Source organism: Schistocerca serialis, chromosome 2 (genome assembly GCF_023864345.2).
Source record: "Schistocerca serialis cubense isolate TAMUIC-IGC-003099 chromosome 2, iqSchSeri2.2, whole genome shotgun sequence".
Lineage (NCBI taxonomy): Eukaryota > Metazoa > Arthropoda > Insecta > Orthoptera > Acrididae > Schistocerca > Schistocerca serialis.
Window position 1 is genome coordinate 1,038,899,325 of NC_064639.1, and position 21,067 is coordinate 1,038,920,391.

General features: G+C 41.2%; 1 protein-coding gene and 1 pseudogene across 1 annotated transcript; one reads left to right on the forward strand and one right to left on the reverse strand.

The window, feature by feature from the left end:
• Positions 1–460: 460 nt before the first annotated feature.
• LOC126459238 (5S ribosomal RNA) lies at positions 461–578 on the forward strand (annotated as a pseudogene).
• A 5,963-nt stretch (positions 579–6,541) lies between these two features.
• Positions 6,542–6,976, reverse strand: LOC126456611 (uncharacterized). Its single transcript, XM_050092355.1, has one exon. It carries the CDS (start codon positions 6,974–6,976, stop codon positions 6,542–6,544), a length of 435 nt encoding a protein of 144 aa, XP_049948312.1.
• Between the last annotated feature and the right edge of the window lie 14,091 nt (positions 6,977–21,067).

Consider the following 21,067-nt stretch of genomic DNA (forward strand, 5'->3'; position numbering starts at 1 on the left):
TACAATTTCCGAAAATTTAGATGATTAATTCAAGAGAAAGAGCTTAAAAAACTGAGCAAATCAAAACGCGTTGGTCCATTTCCGGCCCTTATACAAGCAGCTATTCGGCTTGGCGTTGATTAATAGAGTAGCTTGACGTCCTCCTGAGGTTTACAATGGTTCAAATGGCTCTGAGCACTATGGGACTTAACATCTGAGGTCATCAGCCCCCTAGACGTTGAACTACTTAAACCAAACCAACCTAAGGACATCACACACATCCATGCCTGAGGCAGGATTCGAACCTGCGATCGTAGCAGTCGCGCGGTTCCAGATTGTAGCGCCTAGAACCGCTCGGTCACAGCGGCCGGCCCTCCTGAGGGATATCGTGCCAAATTCTGTCAAACTAGCGCATTAGTTCGTCAAAATCCCGAGCTGGTCGGAGGGTCCTGCCTATAATCCTCCAAACGTTTTCAACCAGGCCAACGGCTTAGCCGCAGTGGTTACGCCGGTTCCCGTCAGATCACCGAAGTTAAGCGCTGTCGGTCTGGGCTAGCACTAAGATGGGTAACCATCCAGTCTGCCAAGCGCTGTTGGCAAGCGGGGTGCACTCAGCCCTTGTTAGGCAAAGTGAGAAGCTACTTGACTGAGAAGTAGCGGTTCCGGTCTCGAGAAATGACATACGGCCGTGAGAGTGGTGTGCTGACCACATGCCCCTCCATATCCGCATCCAGTGACGCCTATGGGTTGAGGGTGACACGGCGGCCGGTCGGTACCGATTGGCCTTCATGGCCTGTTCGGGAGGAGTTCTCAACCAGGGAAAGATCTGGTGACCTTGCTAGCCAAGTTAGTATTTGCAAAGCACGAATATAAAGGGTAGAAACCCTCGCCGTTCGCGGACGTGCGTTATCTTGTTGAAATGTAAGCGCAGGATGGCTTGTCACGTAAGGCAACAATATGGGGCGTAAAATATCGCCGACGTACCTCTGTGGCCTAAAGGTGTTGGGGATGACAGCCAAAAGGGTCCACTATGAAATGAGAGGCCAACTCAGACCTACACTCCTGGCTGTCGAGCCGTATGGCAGGTGACAGGCTGGTATCGCACCACTGCCCGTGTCGTCTCCACACATGCCTTCAGTGATCACTGAGGGGCAGTTCGAAGCAGGAGTCTGGAGACGCCCTGGACAGCGGTGGGACTCCAACCTGAGTGTCGCCCGCCATACGGCACAACAGCCAGGAGTGATGGTCTGGGATGCCATTTTGTTTCATACCAGGACCCCTTTGGTTGTCATCCGCGACACCCTTTCATCACAGCAGTACATCTATGAGAAGTTGTTCTACTCCCCGTTCTGTCGCTCTCAACGGCAAGCCGCCCAGGAGTACACTTCCGCAAGATAATGCCTGCCCGCACGGGGTGTAATTTTCTACTACTTGTTTTCCTGATTGTCAGACGCTACTTTGGCCTGCGAGGTCTTCTGATCTCCTACCAATTGTGGATATTCTCACCATTATGAGCAGGACCCTCTAAACAGCTAAGGAGTTTGACGACCTAACGCTACAGTGTGACAGAATTTGGCACACTATCCCTCAGTGCTGAGCCGAATAACTGCTTGCGTAAGGGCCAGAGGTATATCAGCGCATTACTGACTTGCTCAGTTTACGAAGCTATTGCCCTTGAAATTTTTTTCGAAAACATGTACTTCACATCCACGAATTTCCGTCCAATTAGGTTAATTCCTTCGTGGTGCACAGCTAGTCCTTTTTCTGTTCTGTTTTTTTTTTTTTTTTTTTTACTTAGAGTCTAATTTAAGTGTAGTTCTTGGTGTTAACAAGATGTCTTTTAAGGGAATGAGATTTTCACTCTGCAGTGGAGTGTGCGCAGATATGAAACTTCCTGGCAGATTAAAACTCTATGCCGGACCGAGACTCGAACTCGGGACCTTTGCCTTTCGCGGCAAGTGCTCTACCAACTGAGCTACCCAAGCACGACTCACGCCCCGTCCTCACAGCTTTACTTCTGCCAGTATCTCATCTCCTACCTTACAAATTTCACAGAAGCTCTCCTGCAGAACTAGCACTCCTGGAAGAAAGGATATTGCGGAGACATGGCTTAGCCACAGCCTGGGGGGTGTTTGGTCACAGGATTTCAGTTCCATTATAGGATTTCATTTGTATATGCTACTCTTGTTATCTTATATTGGGGAATCGAGACGAAACCACCATATTAAGTTGCGTATTTCAGTAGTTTACATCGAACAGACTTGTGAAATATTCTCTGGTGCAATAAGCACACGACTTCTCACGAGCCCGGAATAATATCTGTGGTGTTGGGTAAAGAAGTAAAGGACAATTAACTATCGACGATTACGTAACTACCCCGAGAACTGAGCTAGTTTATTAATTACTGATCTGTGTCAGGCTAACTTAAAAGATATGGCACTATTAAGAATATTCTTGTGAGTCATTTCCAGAAAAATGTTTTCAACCGCTACTATTGAGTCATTAAGAATACGATTACACTGGCAGACTGCCGTATATTTTTTACAATTTTTACACTACAACATTGACAGAGATGGACGAGTTGACGGCGTAGGCTTCCTCCCATCTGTGTGGGGGAAGGAGATCGAGATGGGGGGCGGTTATATTGAAGGCAAGAAGTATGGTGAATGTCTGCCCATAAAGTTTGGTATGAATTATGACACTGTTTCCACTATTTATTATCCAGCCCATGAAGTAACATTTGTATACGTAACAGTAGAAAAATTATTTACATATTATATTCCTCTACAAGAAATGACATGCGTATCAATTAAAAAATGATGTAAAATGATTGATAATCTAGACAAGATACACAGTGGCTACTTAAAAAATAATTATATCTAAGTCTGTGTGATTACGACATGATACAGTATCAGTCCTACTTTACAGTACACAGGTCGTCATGGTACATGTAACGGCTGTCAAATGTTAAACGGTGACATTTCCTGGTAGCGTTAGAAGTTAGACACTACTGTCACAGAATGTAAAAATGATACTGACCGATAGGCCAAACAGTCTATATATTAGAGGTCCTTGTTATCTCTGAGACCATATCTAGATATATCTGTGACATGCAGTCACATATGTCATAATTTGGGCTTCCTGTGAGCTCCAATGTGAAAAGGAAATGCCACCGTTTAACATTGGTCGCTGTAACATGTATAAACGATGACATAAGAACGTAGGCTTCCGCGGCCGGTGTTATAGTGACTAAAATTCTTCTGGCTATTATGCCGCGTCATTGCTAAAAACTAACAACAATAATAAACTAAAACCGACGTTTCGGCCTAATTTCAACGGCCTTCCTCAGGGCACGATTGGTTTTGCATTGGGATAGGTGCTTCTATTTATTACAGACTACCCATGTCTGACGTCACTGTAGTAAGACTTTTAATTGGCCCACCAATACGATTGCTATTCATGACGTAAGGGAAGATGGAAGGAAAGAGGTTATTCGTGGATGTCCATGTCGTCAACGATTGGTAGCTGTCCGTCAGTCAGCGTTCGGCTTCTGGCCGGCAAGTTTTCCTCCTGGTGTGCGTGGAAGTTGACTGACAGTTGCTCTACAGCTGTTTGTGCAGATACGTCCGTGTCCCGTGTAGCTTCTGCCCCGCGACCGCTTGCGGCCCGTTGGACTGGGATGGCCGGCAGCCAGGACGCCGGGAGTTTGTAACCATCTTCTCTGTTGATGTTGTCAGGCTGCTTAACAATTTCGATCGCCTCCCCTATTTTGCGTTCTCGCATCCACGATTCTTTCGCCAGTACTCGGGCTTCCTGGAACCTGATAGGTTGTCCACAGTCACGGAGGTGTTCCGCTATCGCCGATTTATTATGTTGCTGTAATCGTACATAGCGTTCGTGTTCTGCTACTCGTAAGCTGACAGGTCTCCCTCTTTCTCCTATGTAGGCAGCTCCGCACTCACACCGTAGTTCGTAAACACCTGCAGTGTTGACTATATCCTTGGCGGAACCTATCATTTCGTGGATCCTGTGACTGCTTCGAAAAATCGGTTTGAAACCTCGTCGGCGGAGGACGTTGCCTAGCCGTTCACTGACGCCTTTTATATATGGTAAGTGTACCAGTGGAAGCTTCTCTTCTTTGCCTTCTTCTCGTGTTCTGCTCCCTTTGGTTTTACCTACCTTTCTTATGATGATCGTAGCCGTTGGCACTGAACGTGTGTTGTACCTCCTTTAATTCTTCTTTGATATTATTTTCATCGCTTATTCGGTAGGCTCGGGCAGTTAACGTATGCAGAACAGAATACTTTTGAGCTGGGTGGTGGCAAGGTACCATTGTTTTCAGTCTCATGGGTGAACTTTATATTTTTGTGCAGGCTACTTAAGTGCTGGAGGAAGTTTCCCAATTCCGCTTCACCGTGAGGCCAGATAATGAATGTGTCGTCCACATATCGTAGCCAACAACTGGGACATAACGAAGCAGAAGCTAGGGCCGTTTGCTCAAAGGCTTCCTTGAAGATGTCCGCAGCTACAGGGGAGAGCGGGGAACCCATTGCCACTTCATCTAACTGTTCGTAATATTTCCCCCGCCAGGTGAAGTAGGTAGATGACATGCATAAGCGCACCAGACTGCAGATATCTGGTGGGATCCGATCCTGTAGAATGCGCATAGTCTCCTTAATAGGTACGTTAGTCAAGAGAGACTTGATGTCAAAACTGACCATAATGTCTGATGGCTTTATTCGCTGTTTCCTAATCAGTTGTGTGAAGTGGGAACAGTCTTTCACGTAGGAGTCTGTTTGTCCCACAAGACGGCGTAACATAGGTGCCAGATGTTTCGTAACATAATACGTAGTGTAGGGAAGCAGCCTACTCACGCCTTATAAAATTCACATCAGTCTTTCCAGCCAGTCCGCTGTAACTAGCTCTGACGTCATAAATGTTGCGCAGTACTTTAAAAATCAAGTAAATAACCTGAAACGTTTCTAGCATGTCAGGAGTAATACTTAATCAATATATGTTGAATATCAGTTCAATAACTTTAACCATTTTCGAAATTTGGACGTTTTTCTGTAAAAACCATTGGCGCAACAGAAAAGATCTAGAAACTTAAAAATTTATATTTAGATTCCTTTTGCATAATAATTTAGTAGAAATAGTATTCTGGATCTCACAAATTAAAATTTTAGTTGAAATTCATGGTTTTCTGGTTTTTGTCTTAGAAATTAAGGAAGCAAGATAGATTAAGTAGGCGAATAAATAAAGCTAGGATGTTTAAATTTAAGTAGAAGGGAGATCCGCTACAATCATAAAAATGTGAGAAGTTTCAACAGAATAACTATAAAACTATAGCTACAGCGTATCTCCAAACAGCAAGTTCAGAGCTCGTCTACTGCGTGTATCGTAATTAAATTAATTCTCTCGCCAAAAATATTTGACTTAGCCACGTCAGACTTTTATTATGATTACTTACTTGTGTGCTGATTGCACAATTAAATTGAAAGCTTCATCGGCCATCAGCAAAGGAAGCAATGATTTATTCGATAACTTGAAGTGGTGCATTACTAGCCCAGCGGCTAGTCTGGAGAGCAGATTTGATCAGGCGTTGCCTTAGCCGTCCGCACTGCTGCTTTATATGTAAGAACGCTGTGCGAGAAAAGAAGAAGGCCCCAGATCTCTCCAGACGCTGATTAGCGCACCACCTGTGCCGGGAGTCGCGTCGCGTAGCGTCGGTATCATTGCTATAAACAGCCTCGGATGCCGTAATAAGTTACTCGGGATACGCGTAACTATGAAATCGTTTTCGAGTGAAGTGTTAATTCTGGTATGACTTTAATGATCTATCTTCAGTTTGTGTATGTCATATTTTCATGTGCCGCCGCAGGACAGACATTCTACCATTATTTAGCGTGGCGTTTGATGTACATTATCATCAAATTATGGCGAGCATTCACTTAAACATTTAATTTGAACAGTTCTAGTGGCATCAGCGCATTAGACTCTGAACTGCTTTGGTAGTTGGATTGTGTGGATTCTTTTGGTCTGTGACTTTCAGAATATAGTGAACATTTTAGAGAGAATGGTTTTTGATTATGAATCCCAGACAATCTCCCAATTCCTCAGAGCTATAAGCTGTAGCTAGCTATAAATGTATTTCTCAGATGAAGTGGGCACTAGGAATTCTAATTACAGGCTTCACGTTTTGCTAATCACTTTCTGGTTGCCAATATTGTAGTTAGAGAGCCAGTGTTGAGAACGGCAAACAGCATAAATACGAAACATTTATTCTATCATTCCACCCGTCGCCCCACAGTAGGTGAATCCATTCTGTTCACTATGGGCCTCAGCGCATAACCCCCCTTATGGAGCTTATGTACTCCGTAGATTCTAGGAGGAACATGCACCTTGGTGATTAGTCTCTTGACTGTGTCAGTATCGATTCTTGAGTCCTTTACGAGGACCTTCGTATTTCTGCCTATCCTCGCCGTTGGGTCACTCCTTAGTACTCTGTAAATGGGGTAGCTTAGCAGTTCGTCCATCTTCTTTTCATATTCAGAAGTGTCCATCAGAACCGTAGCGTTTCCTTTGTCGCATGTAGGTCCACAATATCCTTGTTGTTCCTGAGCTCCTTTATGGCCTGTCTTTCTTCTCGTATGATATTGGCACTGGGTGGTTTTGCTATTTGTAAAATTGTTACAGTTTCCTGCCTTATCTTTTCTGCTTCGACACGTGGTACTTGGTGGAGTGACGCCTCCACAGATTGAATGATCTCTTCGGTGGGAATCTTTGTGGGCCTAACTGCGAAGTTTAACCCTTTGGACAGAACTGACGTCGCTGCCTCACTGATGGTCTGTGTCGGGATGTTAACCACGGTACGAGCTGTATCCAGACTTGGCTGTGAGTGGTGTTTGCTTCCCGTTAGCTCCTCAGATTTCTTTTTCTGCCGACTGCTGACCAAGTCCTCCTCCATGCAGGCCTGGTTGTGGGTTATTCGGTCCATGTTATCCCAGTCATTTGCTGATAACGTAGCTGACAGCCATAAATGCATGCTGTACAGTTGCCCGTTGTTGTAGTCTATGAAGCTCCGGAGATGTTGTATCTTCTCCCTTAATAATGCATGGCTGGCCCGATAGTAAATGGTTCTTGCTCTTCTCGTATCGATTTGAGGCCGTAGCCTGATGAATTTCCGGAGCTGTGGCACCAAGGAACTGTCAGTTTGGTAATGGAAGGAAGTCTGGGGATACCGATGCTTGAACACAGTAAGCAGGTTGCAACTCATGTAGGTTGAGGTGCTTATGTAGAAATGAAGAGATAGACAGGATAGCATGGGAGCTACATCAAGCAGACTCCAGACTGGGTACCAGAACAACAACAAATCGTTTTAAAAGTGGCTACGTATCTATCTGTGACGAAATGCATTCGGGTAGTCAATGTGCTATGAAGTATAGAGGAAGAATTGATACTGAGCGTGAGTTGAACTTTGGCTACTATCTAGCATTTTCATCCGTCCATGTATCTCAAAAGTATCGCACACTTTGCGCTATGTGGATACCACGTCAACGCACAGAGAGTCACAAACCGGAACGTATGGAATCCCAAAAATCACATTTAAGGTGTTTTGAAGAGGAAGGCAAAGGCTTTGTTGGTCATATAGTAACCACTGACAACATGTAGGTTCATTGCTGCAAACCACAGAGTAACGGGCAGACTGGGATGTGAGAATATCCCTCTTCGCCCACAGCAAACGAGATCAGGAGCCAAGATTTATAAGGAAACTCATGATGACAGCATATCTAGGAAATGGCACGTCCACTGCTCCTGAACGTCAAATGGTGAATAGTGTCAGCATGAGCTACTGCGAAGTCGGAGACGAGAGGAAAGCCCTTTAATGGTGTGAATCTGCTTTAGGATAATTCCCGCTTTCATATACATCAGAATACAATAGGAAACAAACCAGTGCATTCAAAGTCTTGGTTTGGAGCTGGTCGACCTCCCACCCTACAGTCCTGACCAAGATTAAGTTGATTCTCATATTTCGGTCCAATGAAGGAGCACCTACGTGAATTCCAGTTTTCGTCAGATCACGAGATTGTGAAAGCGGTGCTTGACTGCAAGCATACGGCGCCACATGTGCCAGCATGTCCAGATAAACATTTCCTTTGCCATTTTCCTTTGAATAAAAACTGCCTATCACTCTGTTATTCATTAGGCCGCGTAACACATTAAGCTTCGGGATATCACGGACAAAGGAAATACGCTGTGAGAGGTGCTAAATGTCTAGCAAGAAATCACTCAGTTTTTAATAATTTCCAACTCATTATATTTTGAAATGACAGCAAGACTTTACTAACAGCCTGCATTTTACTTACCTTGATTTGTTTTGCAAGTGTTTCAGATCGATAGCTTCACATGCCTAGGGTGTTATGAAACGACTGAAAAACAAACAAGAACTTTCCAAAATGTTTATAATCATTCAGCAAAATACAAAACCATTCTACTTCAATATGACGGCGTCATTGCTGGCACCACACTGTTAATTGAAATCGAATCATTTGAAATTGTTGCTCCCGTCGCTTGGTTAGTGACTATCCCAAGTCACTGAACACTTTTCAGATATGCCTACAACTTCCCACCTTCAAAGGAGATAGTTGCTTTTATACTGTGGCTTAAACGACATTCTTAGGGCGTCAAAGGAGCCCTACGAGTTTATTACAAAGCTTCATATCAACCAAACAATCAGTTTTACAATTTCCAATGACACATGATCTCAATTTTCAGCAAAAGTTAGTGATTCAAAATACATCCGAGGATTAATTTCTTGTGGTTTAAGGAAAAGAGCTTCTTTCACAGATTCCGTTATGTATGCATGGAAAAAGAAACTTTTGTAATAGACATAGAAACATATGTCCAAATTTATACAGACTGTTCGGAAATTCTCTCTAGACTTGCAGAGGGGAATGAGTGCATAATATTTGGAGTAGGAACTCATGTTGGAAAGCACGCCGTTTCCTTTCTACGACGGCTTCAATTCAGATGTTTAACTCATCCGCTTCTCCTTGAGGAACTGCATTATGGTGATGCAGTACAGTTATTAAGTAACAATTCGAAACAAAACCTAACGAAACATCCATTTACCACTTAAACACATTTGTTTGTATTAAAATTTAAACATTACGTCTTTACAGTATTCCAAAACCGAGAAGAACCGAGGATACTGTACGTACAAGACAGTACTGATGCGTTACAGCAGCGGCTCCACGTGGCTCCCACCTATGTTATTAGACTAGCAAGTCAAATACAGATTTAGAAATGGTTGCTAATCAAATTTTCACTGACATTAATAAATGGTTTAAAGCTAATTCACTGTCATTAAACTTTGAAAAGACCCACTATATGCAATTCAGAACCTGTAAGATATTTCCTTCGAGCATGTGTAACGTAATGCAGAGGGACGAGGTTGACAGTGTTACACTTCTGGGATTACAAATCGATAATAAATTCATTTGGATAGGGCTTACCACGGAATTGCTGGAGCACCTAAACAAGTCTGCATTTGCAGTGAAAATGATGTCAGATGTAGGAGATATAAATACTGCATATTTTGCTTACTTTCATTCTATTATGTCAGATGGGATCACATTCTGGGATAGCTCATCAAACCGAACAAAAGTTTTTAGCTTGCAAAAGCGTGTAATAAGACTCATTTGTGGAGTAAATTCAAGGAACTGGATATTCTAACAATTATTTCTCAGTATATATATTAATCAAATTTGTTGCAAGTAATATATCTCTGTTTCCAACCAATAGCTCAATATATAGTATCAATACTAGGAATAAGAACAATCCACATAAAGACCTAAAATCACTTACATTGGTCGAAAACGGGGTCCAATATACAGGAGCAAACATTTTCAATAAACTGCCAGCAACCATTAAAAAATTGGTTTGAGATAAAGCGCAGTTTGAATAGTGTGACTTTTTGATAGACAACTCCTACTCTACAGACGAATATTTTCTCAGGGGCTGTTAGACCAGCTTAAGTAAAATTGTATGTTAGATTTCAGTTTTGATAGCACTTGGCCACAACAGTGAAGATTAGGTATTTTCGTGAATTATAAATTTATTAAAAGTGCATAACTATGTTTCATTCTGACAGTGTATTAATTCTGCAAATATTAGCAGTTCCAGTTTACTGTAATTTATTCCCCTATTTTGTCAATGTCATGACAAATGACCAGAGTAGAGAATACTATATTCAAAATTTTATGTTTTTTTGTTATGCTTTCTGACTTGTTCCACACCCACGAGAATCTTCTCATTTTTAAGTCTGTTGTTGTTGTTGTTGTGGTCTTCAGTCCTGAGACTGGTTTGATGCAGCTCTCCATGCTACTCTATCCTGTGCAAGCTTCTTCATCTCCCAGTACCTACTGCAACCTACATCCTTCTGAATCTGCTTAGTGTATTCATCTCTTGGTCTCCCCCTATGATTTTTACCCTCCACGCTGCCCTCCAATACTAAATTGGTGATCCCTTGATGCCTCAGAACATGTCCTACCAACCGATCCCTTCTTCTGGTCAAGTTGTGCCACAAACTTCTCTTCTCCCCAATCCTATTCAATATTTCCTCATTAGTTATGTGATCTACCCATCTAATCTTCAGCATTCTTCTGTAGCACCACATTTCAAAAGCTTCTATTCTCTTCTTGTCCAAACTATTTACTGTCCATATTTCACTTCCATACATGGCTACACTCCATACAAATACTTTCAGAAATAACTTCCTGACACTTAAATCTATACTCGATGTTAACAAATTTCTCTTCTTCAGAAACGCTTTCCTTGCCATTGCCAGTCTACATTTTATATCCTCTCTACTTCGTCCATCATCGGTTATTTTGCTCCCCAAATAGCAAAACTCCTTTACTACTTTGTCTCATTTCCTAATCTAATACCCTCAGCATCACCCGACTTAACTCGACTACATTCCATTATCCTCGTTTTGCTTTTGTTGATGTTCATCTTATATCCTCCCTTCAAGACACTGTTCATTCCGTTCAACTGCTCTTCCAAGTCCTTTGCTGTCTCTGACAGAATTACAATGTCATCGGTGAACCTCAAAGTTTTTATTTCTTCTCCATGGATTTTAATACCTACTCCGAATTTTTCTTTTGTTTCCTTTACTGCTTGCTCAATATAGAGATTGAATAACATCGGGGAGAGGCTACAACCCTGTCTTACTCCCTTCCCAACCACTGCTTCCCTTTCATGTCCTTCAACTCTTACAACTGCCATCTGGTTTCTGTACAAGTTGTAAATAGCCTTTCGCTCCCTGTATTTTACCCCTGCCACCTTTAGAATTTGAAAGAGAGTATTCCAGTCAACATTGTCAAAAGCTTTCTCTAAGTCTACAAATGCTAGAAACGTAGGTTTGCCTTTCCTTAATCTTTCTTCTAAGATAAGTCGTAAGGTCAGTATTGCCTCACGTGTTCCAGTATTTCTACGGAATCCAAACTGATCTTCCCCGAGGTCGGCTTCTACTAGTTTTTCCATTCGTCTGTAAGGAATTCGTGTTAGTACTTTGCAGCTGTTGCTTATTAAACTGATTGTTTGGTAATTTTCACATCTGTCAACACCTGCTTTCTTTGGGATTGGAATTATTATATTCTTCTTGAAGTCTGAGGGTATTTCGCCTGTTTCATACATCTTGCTCACCAGATGGTAGAGTTTTGTCAGGACTGGCTCTCCCAAGGCCGTCAGTAGTTCCAATGGAATGTTGTCTACTCCGGGGGCCTTGTTTCGACTCAGGTCCTTCAGTGCTCTGTCAAACTCTTCACGCAGTATTATATCTCCCATTTCATTTTCATCTACATCCTCTTCCATTTCCATAATATTGTCAAGTGCATCGCCCTTGTATAGACTCTCTATATACTCCATCCACCTTTCTGCTTTCCCTTCTTTGCTTAGAACTGTGTTTCCATCTGAGCTCTTGATGTTCATACATGTGGTTCTCTTATCTCCAAAGGTCTCTTTAATTTTCCTGTAGGCAGTATCTATCTTACCCCTAGTGAGATAAGCCTCTACATCCTTACATTTGTCCTCTAGCCATCCCTGCTTAGCCATTTTGCACTTCCTGTCGATTTCATTTTTGAGACGTTTGTATTCCTTTTTGCCTGCTTCATTTACTGCATTTTTATATTTTCTCCTTTCATCAATTAAATTCAATATTTCTTCTGTTACCCAAGGATTTCTACTAACCCTCTTCTTTTTACCTACTTGATCGTCTGCTGCCTTCACTACTTCATCCCTCAGAGCTACCCACTCTTCTTCTACTGTATTTCTTTCCCCCATTCCTTTCAATTGTTCCCTTATGCTCTCCCTGAAACTCTGTACAACCTCTGGTTCTTTCAGTTTATCCAGGTCCCATATCCTTAAATTCCCACCTTTTTGCAGTTTCTTCAGTTTTAATCTACAGGTCATAACCAATAGATTGTGGTCAGAGTCCACATCTGCCCCTGGAAATGTCTTACATTTTAAAACCTGGTTCCTAAATCTGTGTCTTACCATTGTATAATCTATCTGATACCTTTTAGTATCTCCAGGGTTCTTCCATGTATACAACCTTCTATCATGATTCTTAAACCAAGTGTTAGCTATGATTAAGTTGTGCTCCGTGCAAAATTCTATCAGGCGGCTTCCTCTTTCATTTCTTAGCCCCAATCCATATTCACCTACTACGTTTCCTTCTCTCCCTCTTCCTACACTCGAATTCCAGTCACCCATGACTATTAAATTTTCATCTCCCTTCACTATCTGAATAATTTCTTTTATTTCATCATACATTTCTTCAATTTCTTCGTCATCTGCAGAGCTAGTTGGCATATAAACTTGTACTACTGTAGTAGGTGTGGGCTTCGTATCTATCTTGGCCACAATAATGCGTTCACTATGCTGTTTGTAGTAGCTTACCCGCATTCCTATTTTCCTATTCATTATTAAACCTACTCCTGCATTACCCCTATTTGACTTTGTGTTTATAACCCTGTAATCACCTGACCAAAAGTCTTGTTCCTCCTGCCACCGAACTTCACTAACTCCCACAATATCTAACTTTAACCTATCCATTTCCCTTTTTAAATTTTCTAACCTACCTGCCCGATTAAGGGATCTGACATTCCACGCTCCGATCCGTAGAACGCCAGTTTTCTTTCTCCTGATAACGACATCCTCTTGAGCAGTCCCCGCCCGGAGATCCGAATGGGGGACTATTTTACCTCCAGAATATTTTACCCAAGAGGACGCCATCATCATTTAATCATACAGTAAAGCTGCATGCCCTCGGGAAGAATTGCGGCCGTAGTTTCCCCTTGCTTTCAGCCGTATTTTTTTAAGTCTATGTAATGAAAACTGAATCTAATCTCATCCAATTGTACCTACGAAGCATGTTCTGGGGCACACTCTCCATCCCACTTGGTGTCTCTTCAATGTCTAGTGCAGCGTCCAGAGCTCGTGCCAGCAGATCTTCCTCTGTCTCTAAAGGAGTCTCGCAAATTAAACAAGGCAGGAGTTAAGCGACATCAGGTGACCGTCTGACGTAGTACACGTCATCCTGTGTACCCTACTGGATACCAGGACAAGCAGCTCTGAGACTTTTCTCTTTTCCAAACGTCGACACGTTACATATCTGAATTGAAACAGTCGTCCGTGGAACGGAAACGGTACATTTCCAAACATGGATTACTATTCAGAATTTATGTACTGACTTCCCTCTAAAAGTACTAGCAGTTTGTAAAGGGAATTTCTGAACACCATGTATATACTGTGTAACATGAATTAGTGCAGATATTTCTGTTGGTGACTGATGGCGGTGAACTGAACAACATATTTGTCGTTTGTGAACTAATAATTATAGCTATTACAAGTCGTATGTTTTTAGGTTGGATGTACCTCCAAGTACAAGTGGCAAGAGCAAGCCATTAACGGCTACTTTCGCCTGGGCAGCAGAGCAAGAGTTGAAGTGAGGACGCGAGAATGCAAAATGGGTAGTCTATACTGGCAGGTTAGCGCAGGTAAGACCGCGCAGATAAGACCGTGCAGAAAACATCAGGTCGTAAATGTGTCGTGTGGTCCCTCCTTGAGCACATTTGAAAAATCCCGCCACCTTTCGTGTGTAGCGCTCTTTGTCAATCTGACGCTCACTGGCGGCTGTTTTCGCGACCTCAAGCGTGCAGCGGTCTAGGAGGGAAGTCTACTCTCGTGGAACCTTCTTCAGTACAGATTTATCTGGTAATATTGGCCGCCACATGCGGTAGCGATCAACTTTTCCCCGTTGTGTAGTAGGGGCAATACTGATGTATTTAGGTGTTCGTGTGACAGGCATGATATCATAAAGTTATAGGCAATGTAGTCGACTTGTGTACCATTTAGCTTCTTCTTACTAGCTGCGGGTAGCTAAGTATTTCTTCAGTTCTCCAGTCGTGCTTCTCACCTTTACATGTCTGAAATGTTCCGTTCGACTTTTGTCGTCTGTTTATCCACGCTATTGTAAGATGGTTCAAATGGTTCTGAGCACTATGGGACTTAACAGCTGATGTCATCAGTCCCCTAGAACTTAGAACTACTTAAACCTAACTAACCTAAGGACATCACATACATCCATGCCGGAGGCAGGATTCGAACCTGCGACCGTAGCAGTCGCGCGGTTCCAGACTGAGGCGGCTAGAACTGCTCGCCCACCCCGGCCGGCGCTATTGTAAGAGTTTGTTCAAAAAGTTATGCATTGGCCGTAAAGTACGCGGCTGAAAGTGGAAGTGATTTTTAATTGTTGATCTCCTGTCACATTATTTGTAAACTTATTCTGAAATGTGCAAGTAGTATTTAGGCTAGGTTAGGTTCTACCGACACCCGAAGAGAGTTGTTGCCCTTGGCTGGCAACCCGTATGCAATGGTCGGTGTGATTTTGTAGGGAAAGTAAAAGGATTATGTGTGCCTGGTCTATTACGTGTCGTGCGTTTGGGAATCGGGTATAGTTCCATAGGGAATGATTCCGCTGTAACGTGCGAGCAGGGATTAGGTACACATGTGTCGGGTGTGCGTTGGTACTTCAACGGTTAGAATTCATCTTGTGCTCGGCGGCCGCAAGTTGTTGTCAGAGCAGATCTGTAAGCAAGTGTCAATGGCACGTATGTTTTCGTTTGATGTGATCGCGAGTTCGACAATTATCGATTATAATCGGTTGTAGCTCCACTGCGAGTGGCTCCACTGTGGGATTTGATCGGTAAAGGGGCATACTTATGTCGTATGTTTGCTAGTTCAACGACGTGGGAGGTAGTAGTGTATAGTTCGTCTCTCTATCGTGTTTTATTAGCTTGTGTTAAGAAGTTGTAGCTACTGTTTGAAATCTGGTTGATTCAGTGTCTTAGTGATCTGACAGAGTAGTGTATACTGACGAGGAAATAGTTTGCACGTTTCGGAGAGGATGCCTGGTAAATATCGCGTGTGTGTGTGTACTCTGCGCGGTATCAGCCACTAAGCTGAGACTGGAGGTACCACTGTTCGTTAGAGGTCTTCTTAGTGACGTGATGTCGGAACAAGTTGCTTGTGAGAACTGTCTGACACAGTATTATATTTGTCTGGTCATATTTTAGTCTGCTATGATCTTTTTGTTCCTACATGTAGGTTTAATGGTTTCACCATCTTTTTTTGTATTAGTTTCGTGCGTTCTCGTTGTAATTTGGGGATGACTTATATATGATTGACGTGTGGTCTCAAAAATGCTGTTGTGCATTTTGAGTACTTATAAAAATGCGATGGCTATGTGGCTCGTTTTATCAATATGTTTCATGCTTTTCCATGTTTGTTATGGGCGTCTCCGTATTTATTTAATTGGCCTCATGTAGTACTAACAGAACAACGAACGTGTGTGTGTTGTCGCCGTCGGCCACATCTCTCAGTGGCCTTCCTTACATTTCTTTGTAAATGTCCTACACCAAGAATGATTCTCACTGCGTGGTGATTGAGAAGTCTAAGACGTACCTTACTATTACAACGCGTTTGCTTTTGAGTAATGGTTAGTGCCTGTTTAGTTTCAAAGGGGCTAGGCCCCGCCTTGAACTGATGCCTAATTTAAGTTATTACTAGTGCCTGTACAGTTACAGTTCCCGCATTAAACTGAAGTCCTGATTTAAGTTACGGTTAATGCCTGTAAGAGCAGTCATATTTAGTTTTAAGGGCCTATTACCATAATCATAAGCGGCGCTAAGTTAATTAAGGTTGTAAGAGGTCCGAGCAGATGTAATTTCGATGTATTGCTCATGCGCTGCCTGCGATATGCAAGGTATAAGAGAATCTCTGACCAGAGAGCAGTGTTGACTGCAGTAGGAACTGTGTAGCTGTAGCAGTAAGTTGTTGCTAGTCTGCAGTCTGCTCTGGTCTGGTCTGGTGTATCGTGTTGGCTGGGCGGGTCGCGGTGCAGCGATGCCGGAGCCTGAGTATTATTGTATAAGGTAAAAAGCAGCCTCGCGCATATGTAGTAATGTTATCTCACGTCCCATGTAAATGTTTTAAAAAAAATGTCCTAATAACAATCTTTTTCATATAAAATAATTTTTAACAACCATTCATTTCAATTTAAAGAATTTCTAATTTCTCCAATCCATGATCATCCCGATTGTTGCAAAAGAAAAATCAGTTGCTTCCTTTCATAAATGACAAATCTATCGGCCAGCATTGCACAGGGCTGTGCCAGAAAACATTGTTTTAAGAGCAGATATATATGCGTTATCCGGCGACTTCATTGAGGTAACAATTTTTCTCTTTTTTATTCAGAATGATCTTTCAGGGCCATGACGCAGCACTGCTGACGTCCAAAATTTATCAGGTTAAATTCACAGTCAATTATTGAAAAGTTATAAGTGAGCGACAATTTAATTGAGACGTTAGTTACATTGTATTGTTACCAGGTCACTGAATTTTTTTTCTTGGGACGTTACACTGAATGTGAACGACACAATTATAAGTTTTACTGTTGAGAGGTTTAGGAATTTTTCTGTTTTGAGGTTACGCTAAATGTGAATGAATTTTGTAGGGAGGTTAAATGTGAAAGAATTCTGTTTTGAGGATACACTGGGAAAGAATTTTGTGGGGAGGCTAAATGTGAACGAATTTTGTGTGGAGGTTAATGTGAATTACAATTCTTGTGGGGATGTTACAAGGTACTAATTGTGAGAACACTATTCAAATAACGCTGGGTGTAGATTAGAGCGGCCGCTGCTTGCTTATTACGTGTATTAATTTGGGTTACTAACTGGGGACGAAGAAAAACGTTAGCTATGCTGGTGGTGAATGCACAATTGGTGTCCAACTTTTTTTTTAAATTTACAGTGACCAGATTTTTATTCACTCATTTTTGCTTTACTTTTATGGCGATGTGTAACGGAATGCTCAATAACTAATATGAAGTCAGAACCTGTTAAGATTCTCCGATTAATGGTGAAGTAATGTTTTGCTCATTGGGCAGCTGAAAAGGAAACCGCATCCGGCAAACTGTTGACGCGCTTTTAGAAAAAACGAATGCAACGAAAAAGGAAATTTTAAAATAAAAATTTGTCATCCCTGAACATCCTCAGTCGCAAAAATCCAGATCTCCTCTCTTCTCTCCTCTGACATTTCTGTATCTGGGAGAAATCATCTGGAATACTTTATTACGGAGATGAAAACTTTTTTGTAAAGTTATCTCCTTGACTTTTTGGATGGAGAAGATTTTTGGAGCAATATTTCAAGGTAACCAAAGCAAGTGCAAGAATGAAACGTTTGTTTTTCAGAACTAGTAATTGGAGGAAATCTTTGTCCCTTAGATAACTAAAAATATTCAGGATCAGTGTTAATTTGAGCTTTTTATGTTTTCATTATGTCACAAAAAACACGATTCGTTTATATGTCTCTAATTTTTGTAATGAGTGAATTTCATGATTGGTAGTCTTATGTTGTAGTGTCTTTTATGGCGATGAAGACAGTTTTATTTTTCAGGAACGCTTTTATTTAAAGTAAAGTCTTTCTCCATCATTATTAGCAAAGTTTTAAATATTTTGTCGAGTTTGCATTGCATGTTACACCACACGCAGCCACAAACTGTTTCTGACAAGCAAAAAAATATGCTAGTTGAAACTTCCCCTTTGAAGAATTATACAAGACTGTCCTTAACCTGACACACAATATTTTGTTAGCGCAACGCAATCTGACTTTCAAAATTCCCTACAAAAGAATGGCCCTGACTAACATTAAACTATACCTTTCACAAATCACTTACCTCACAAAAATCTTCGCTGCTCAAGCTACTGCATCACAGCGAGTGCCACTACTGCCAGCTAAATAAAAGATTCAAACTACTGAAGGCACTAACTACTGATAGGGATAGTTAGCAAATGAAAGATACTAATAGAGAACAAACAATGTATTTACCTTGATATCATCATATATAAATATAGCAGTTCATGACAAATTTCAAAACTCCGCCATCTCTCTCCCCACATCCACCACTGCTGGCGGCTCACCTCCAACTGCGCAACGCTACGCGCTGTTCACATCCAGCTGCCGCTGCCCAACACTACAATGGCAGACAACAATGCAAACTAGCCACAGACTGCACACAGCACAGCCAGTGATTTTCATATTGAGCGCTACGTAACGTTGCCAATAAGAAAACATAAACAGCCTACTTACATAGAGAAAACATAAACAGCCTACTTACATACTACGCGCTGTTCACATCCAGCTGCCGCTGCCCAACACTACAATGGCAGACAACAATGCAAACTAGCCACAGACTGCACACAGCACAGCCAGTGATTTTCATATTGAGCGCTATGTAACGTTGCCAATAAGAAAACATAAACAGCCTACTTACATAGAGAAAACATAAACAGCCTACTTACATAGCCCCCATGCTCCCCACAAAAAATTTTACAAATTTTTTTTTGGGCAGTGGCCAATAATGATTTGATAAAATTTTTCATAATTACAATAACAAAGAAATCAAATGCACACACTTATTGATACAATGTTGGTCAAAAGCTAAAATTTTCTCACAGTCCATAAAGATAGTCCTGATCATTCATCATAATAGTAATTACAGGTTTTTTTCACAAAGTCTCATTAGTAAAAGAAATTGCACACAGAAGTAGTGGATTTCCATGCAGTCTTGAAGAAGTAGTGTTGTCCTTCCAACGGAAAGACAGTGCTGACTCTTGACATGCTGACAGGTAATGGGCCACAATGGAGCAAACCCACAGCAGAGTCATTCGAAATTTTGAAGAATATTGGTAGGTAGGTCATCACAGAGCAGACCCACAGGAGTCCTGGTAGAGATTGTGGTATTGGTGGGCCACCAGAGGTGCAGACCCACTGCAGTCCTTGTAGAGATGGCCAGCAGCCATCTGTTGCGATTGTGCAGGTGCACATTCACCATCAAAGAGTCTTGCGGAGAATATAGCAAGTCCATAAACCACCACTTGTGCACTCACAAAGTTTTTGGAATTGTCCTTAGAACCAGCAATGCTGTTATCCAGTCCCTTGCTGAATTAGTAACACACGTGCAAACACTCACAGTCCCAACTTCTCACATATTATCCATATACTATGACCAACAGAAACGTGTGCAGTGAAATGTAACTTAATTTGAAGAACTGGTGTCTATACAATTATAAATTTACAACATGAAAATACAATTACAAAGGTACAAAATACATCATTAAAGAACATAACAATACAGATAACATTTGTAGTACAGGCTTTACAACAGAATAGAAATAAACATATACATCAGTGGAATTATGACATGAGTACATACATAAAAGATCACAATAACTTTTGAAACATCAACTTCACACATGAGCATTAAACAGAACAGAATTAATAATGTCTAACATCTTTACAAAGTAAATAACATTTATTAATGCAAATTATATTTGAGGATAACAGTATTCCTCATCATAGTTCATGTAGCTGAGTATGAGAAAAATTCTACAACAAAAGTCTGATGAGGTACACATATAAAGACAGGAAGAACATATATACACAAGGGTACCCAAACACATAGTTTGGATAACACAAAAGGAAAGGACAGGGTTTGTTTCATTGCAGTATTTTGCAAACAAAACTTTCTTTGCTTCTTGGAGATCTCCCTTCATTCATCATTATTCCCAAAAGTCCTATCTAAGCCTGCCTTCTGTATTTTGTTCACATCCTCTGTCAAAAATAGTTTTTCTCTCTGCTTTCTGTATTCTGTTCACATCCTCTGTCGATAATAGTTTTTCTCCACTGTACAGTATCCTTTTTATTTTGCCAGGCCATTTTCTGATAGCTTCTCAATGCATTTCTTATAAATTTATAATAGTTAGTTTCTTATATAGTCTCCTCTTAAGCTAACTTAAATCTACAGAGCTCAGATACTAAACTAAGGGACGAGGCAATGCAGCAGCACATAACAAATTAACACAAACAGCAATGCAAAAAAAATGGAAAATTGCAAAGCAAGCTACAGTAAATATAAATTACCAAGCAATGCAACATTACAACTAATATGAGCCAATGTACAGTAACAAGAAAAATAAGTCAGTAGTAAAACTAGCTGAACAGAGTAACACAATTTAAAATTCAGTAGCACTATGCCTGGCAAACAGCAGCAGCAAATATAAAAAATATAAAACTTATATCTATACATGACAAAGCTCAAGCAGAAAAGATATTACAGTAAAAACAACAATGCAGATAAGGGAAGTGTATATTCACATCTTAATGTCTATGTAAATTAAAGTGGTGCACCACAACAACTGATTGTAAAAAGAAATATTACCATGTACTTGAAAAGAATATTATGTATGCAGTTACTGTTACTAGTCCCTTCTTATTGTTCTTTCCTTTCCAAGTGCTCCTTTTTTGAAGAATGTGGATCACAAAATTATTATTTAACAGATCTGTTGACAGAAAGTGTTCACATTAGCAAATGCATTTAATTTTATTTTACGAAACCAATGCTGCAACACAGCTGGAAAACAGATGTCAAATGAAATAAGCAATTACGCAAACCAAAGCATAA

Excerpts from the sequence above, each read along its gene's own strand:
- LOC126456611 (XM_050092355.1), bottom strand. The coding sequence starts at position 6,976 with ATGGACCGAATAACCCACAACCAGGCCTGCATGGAGGAGGACTTGGTC.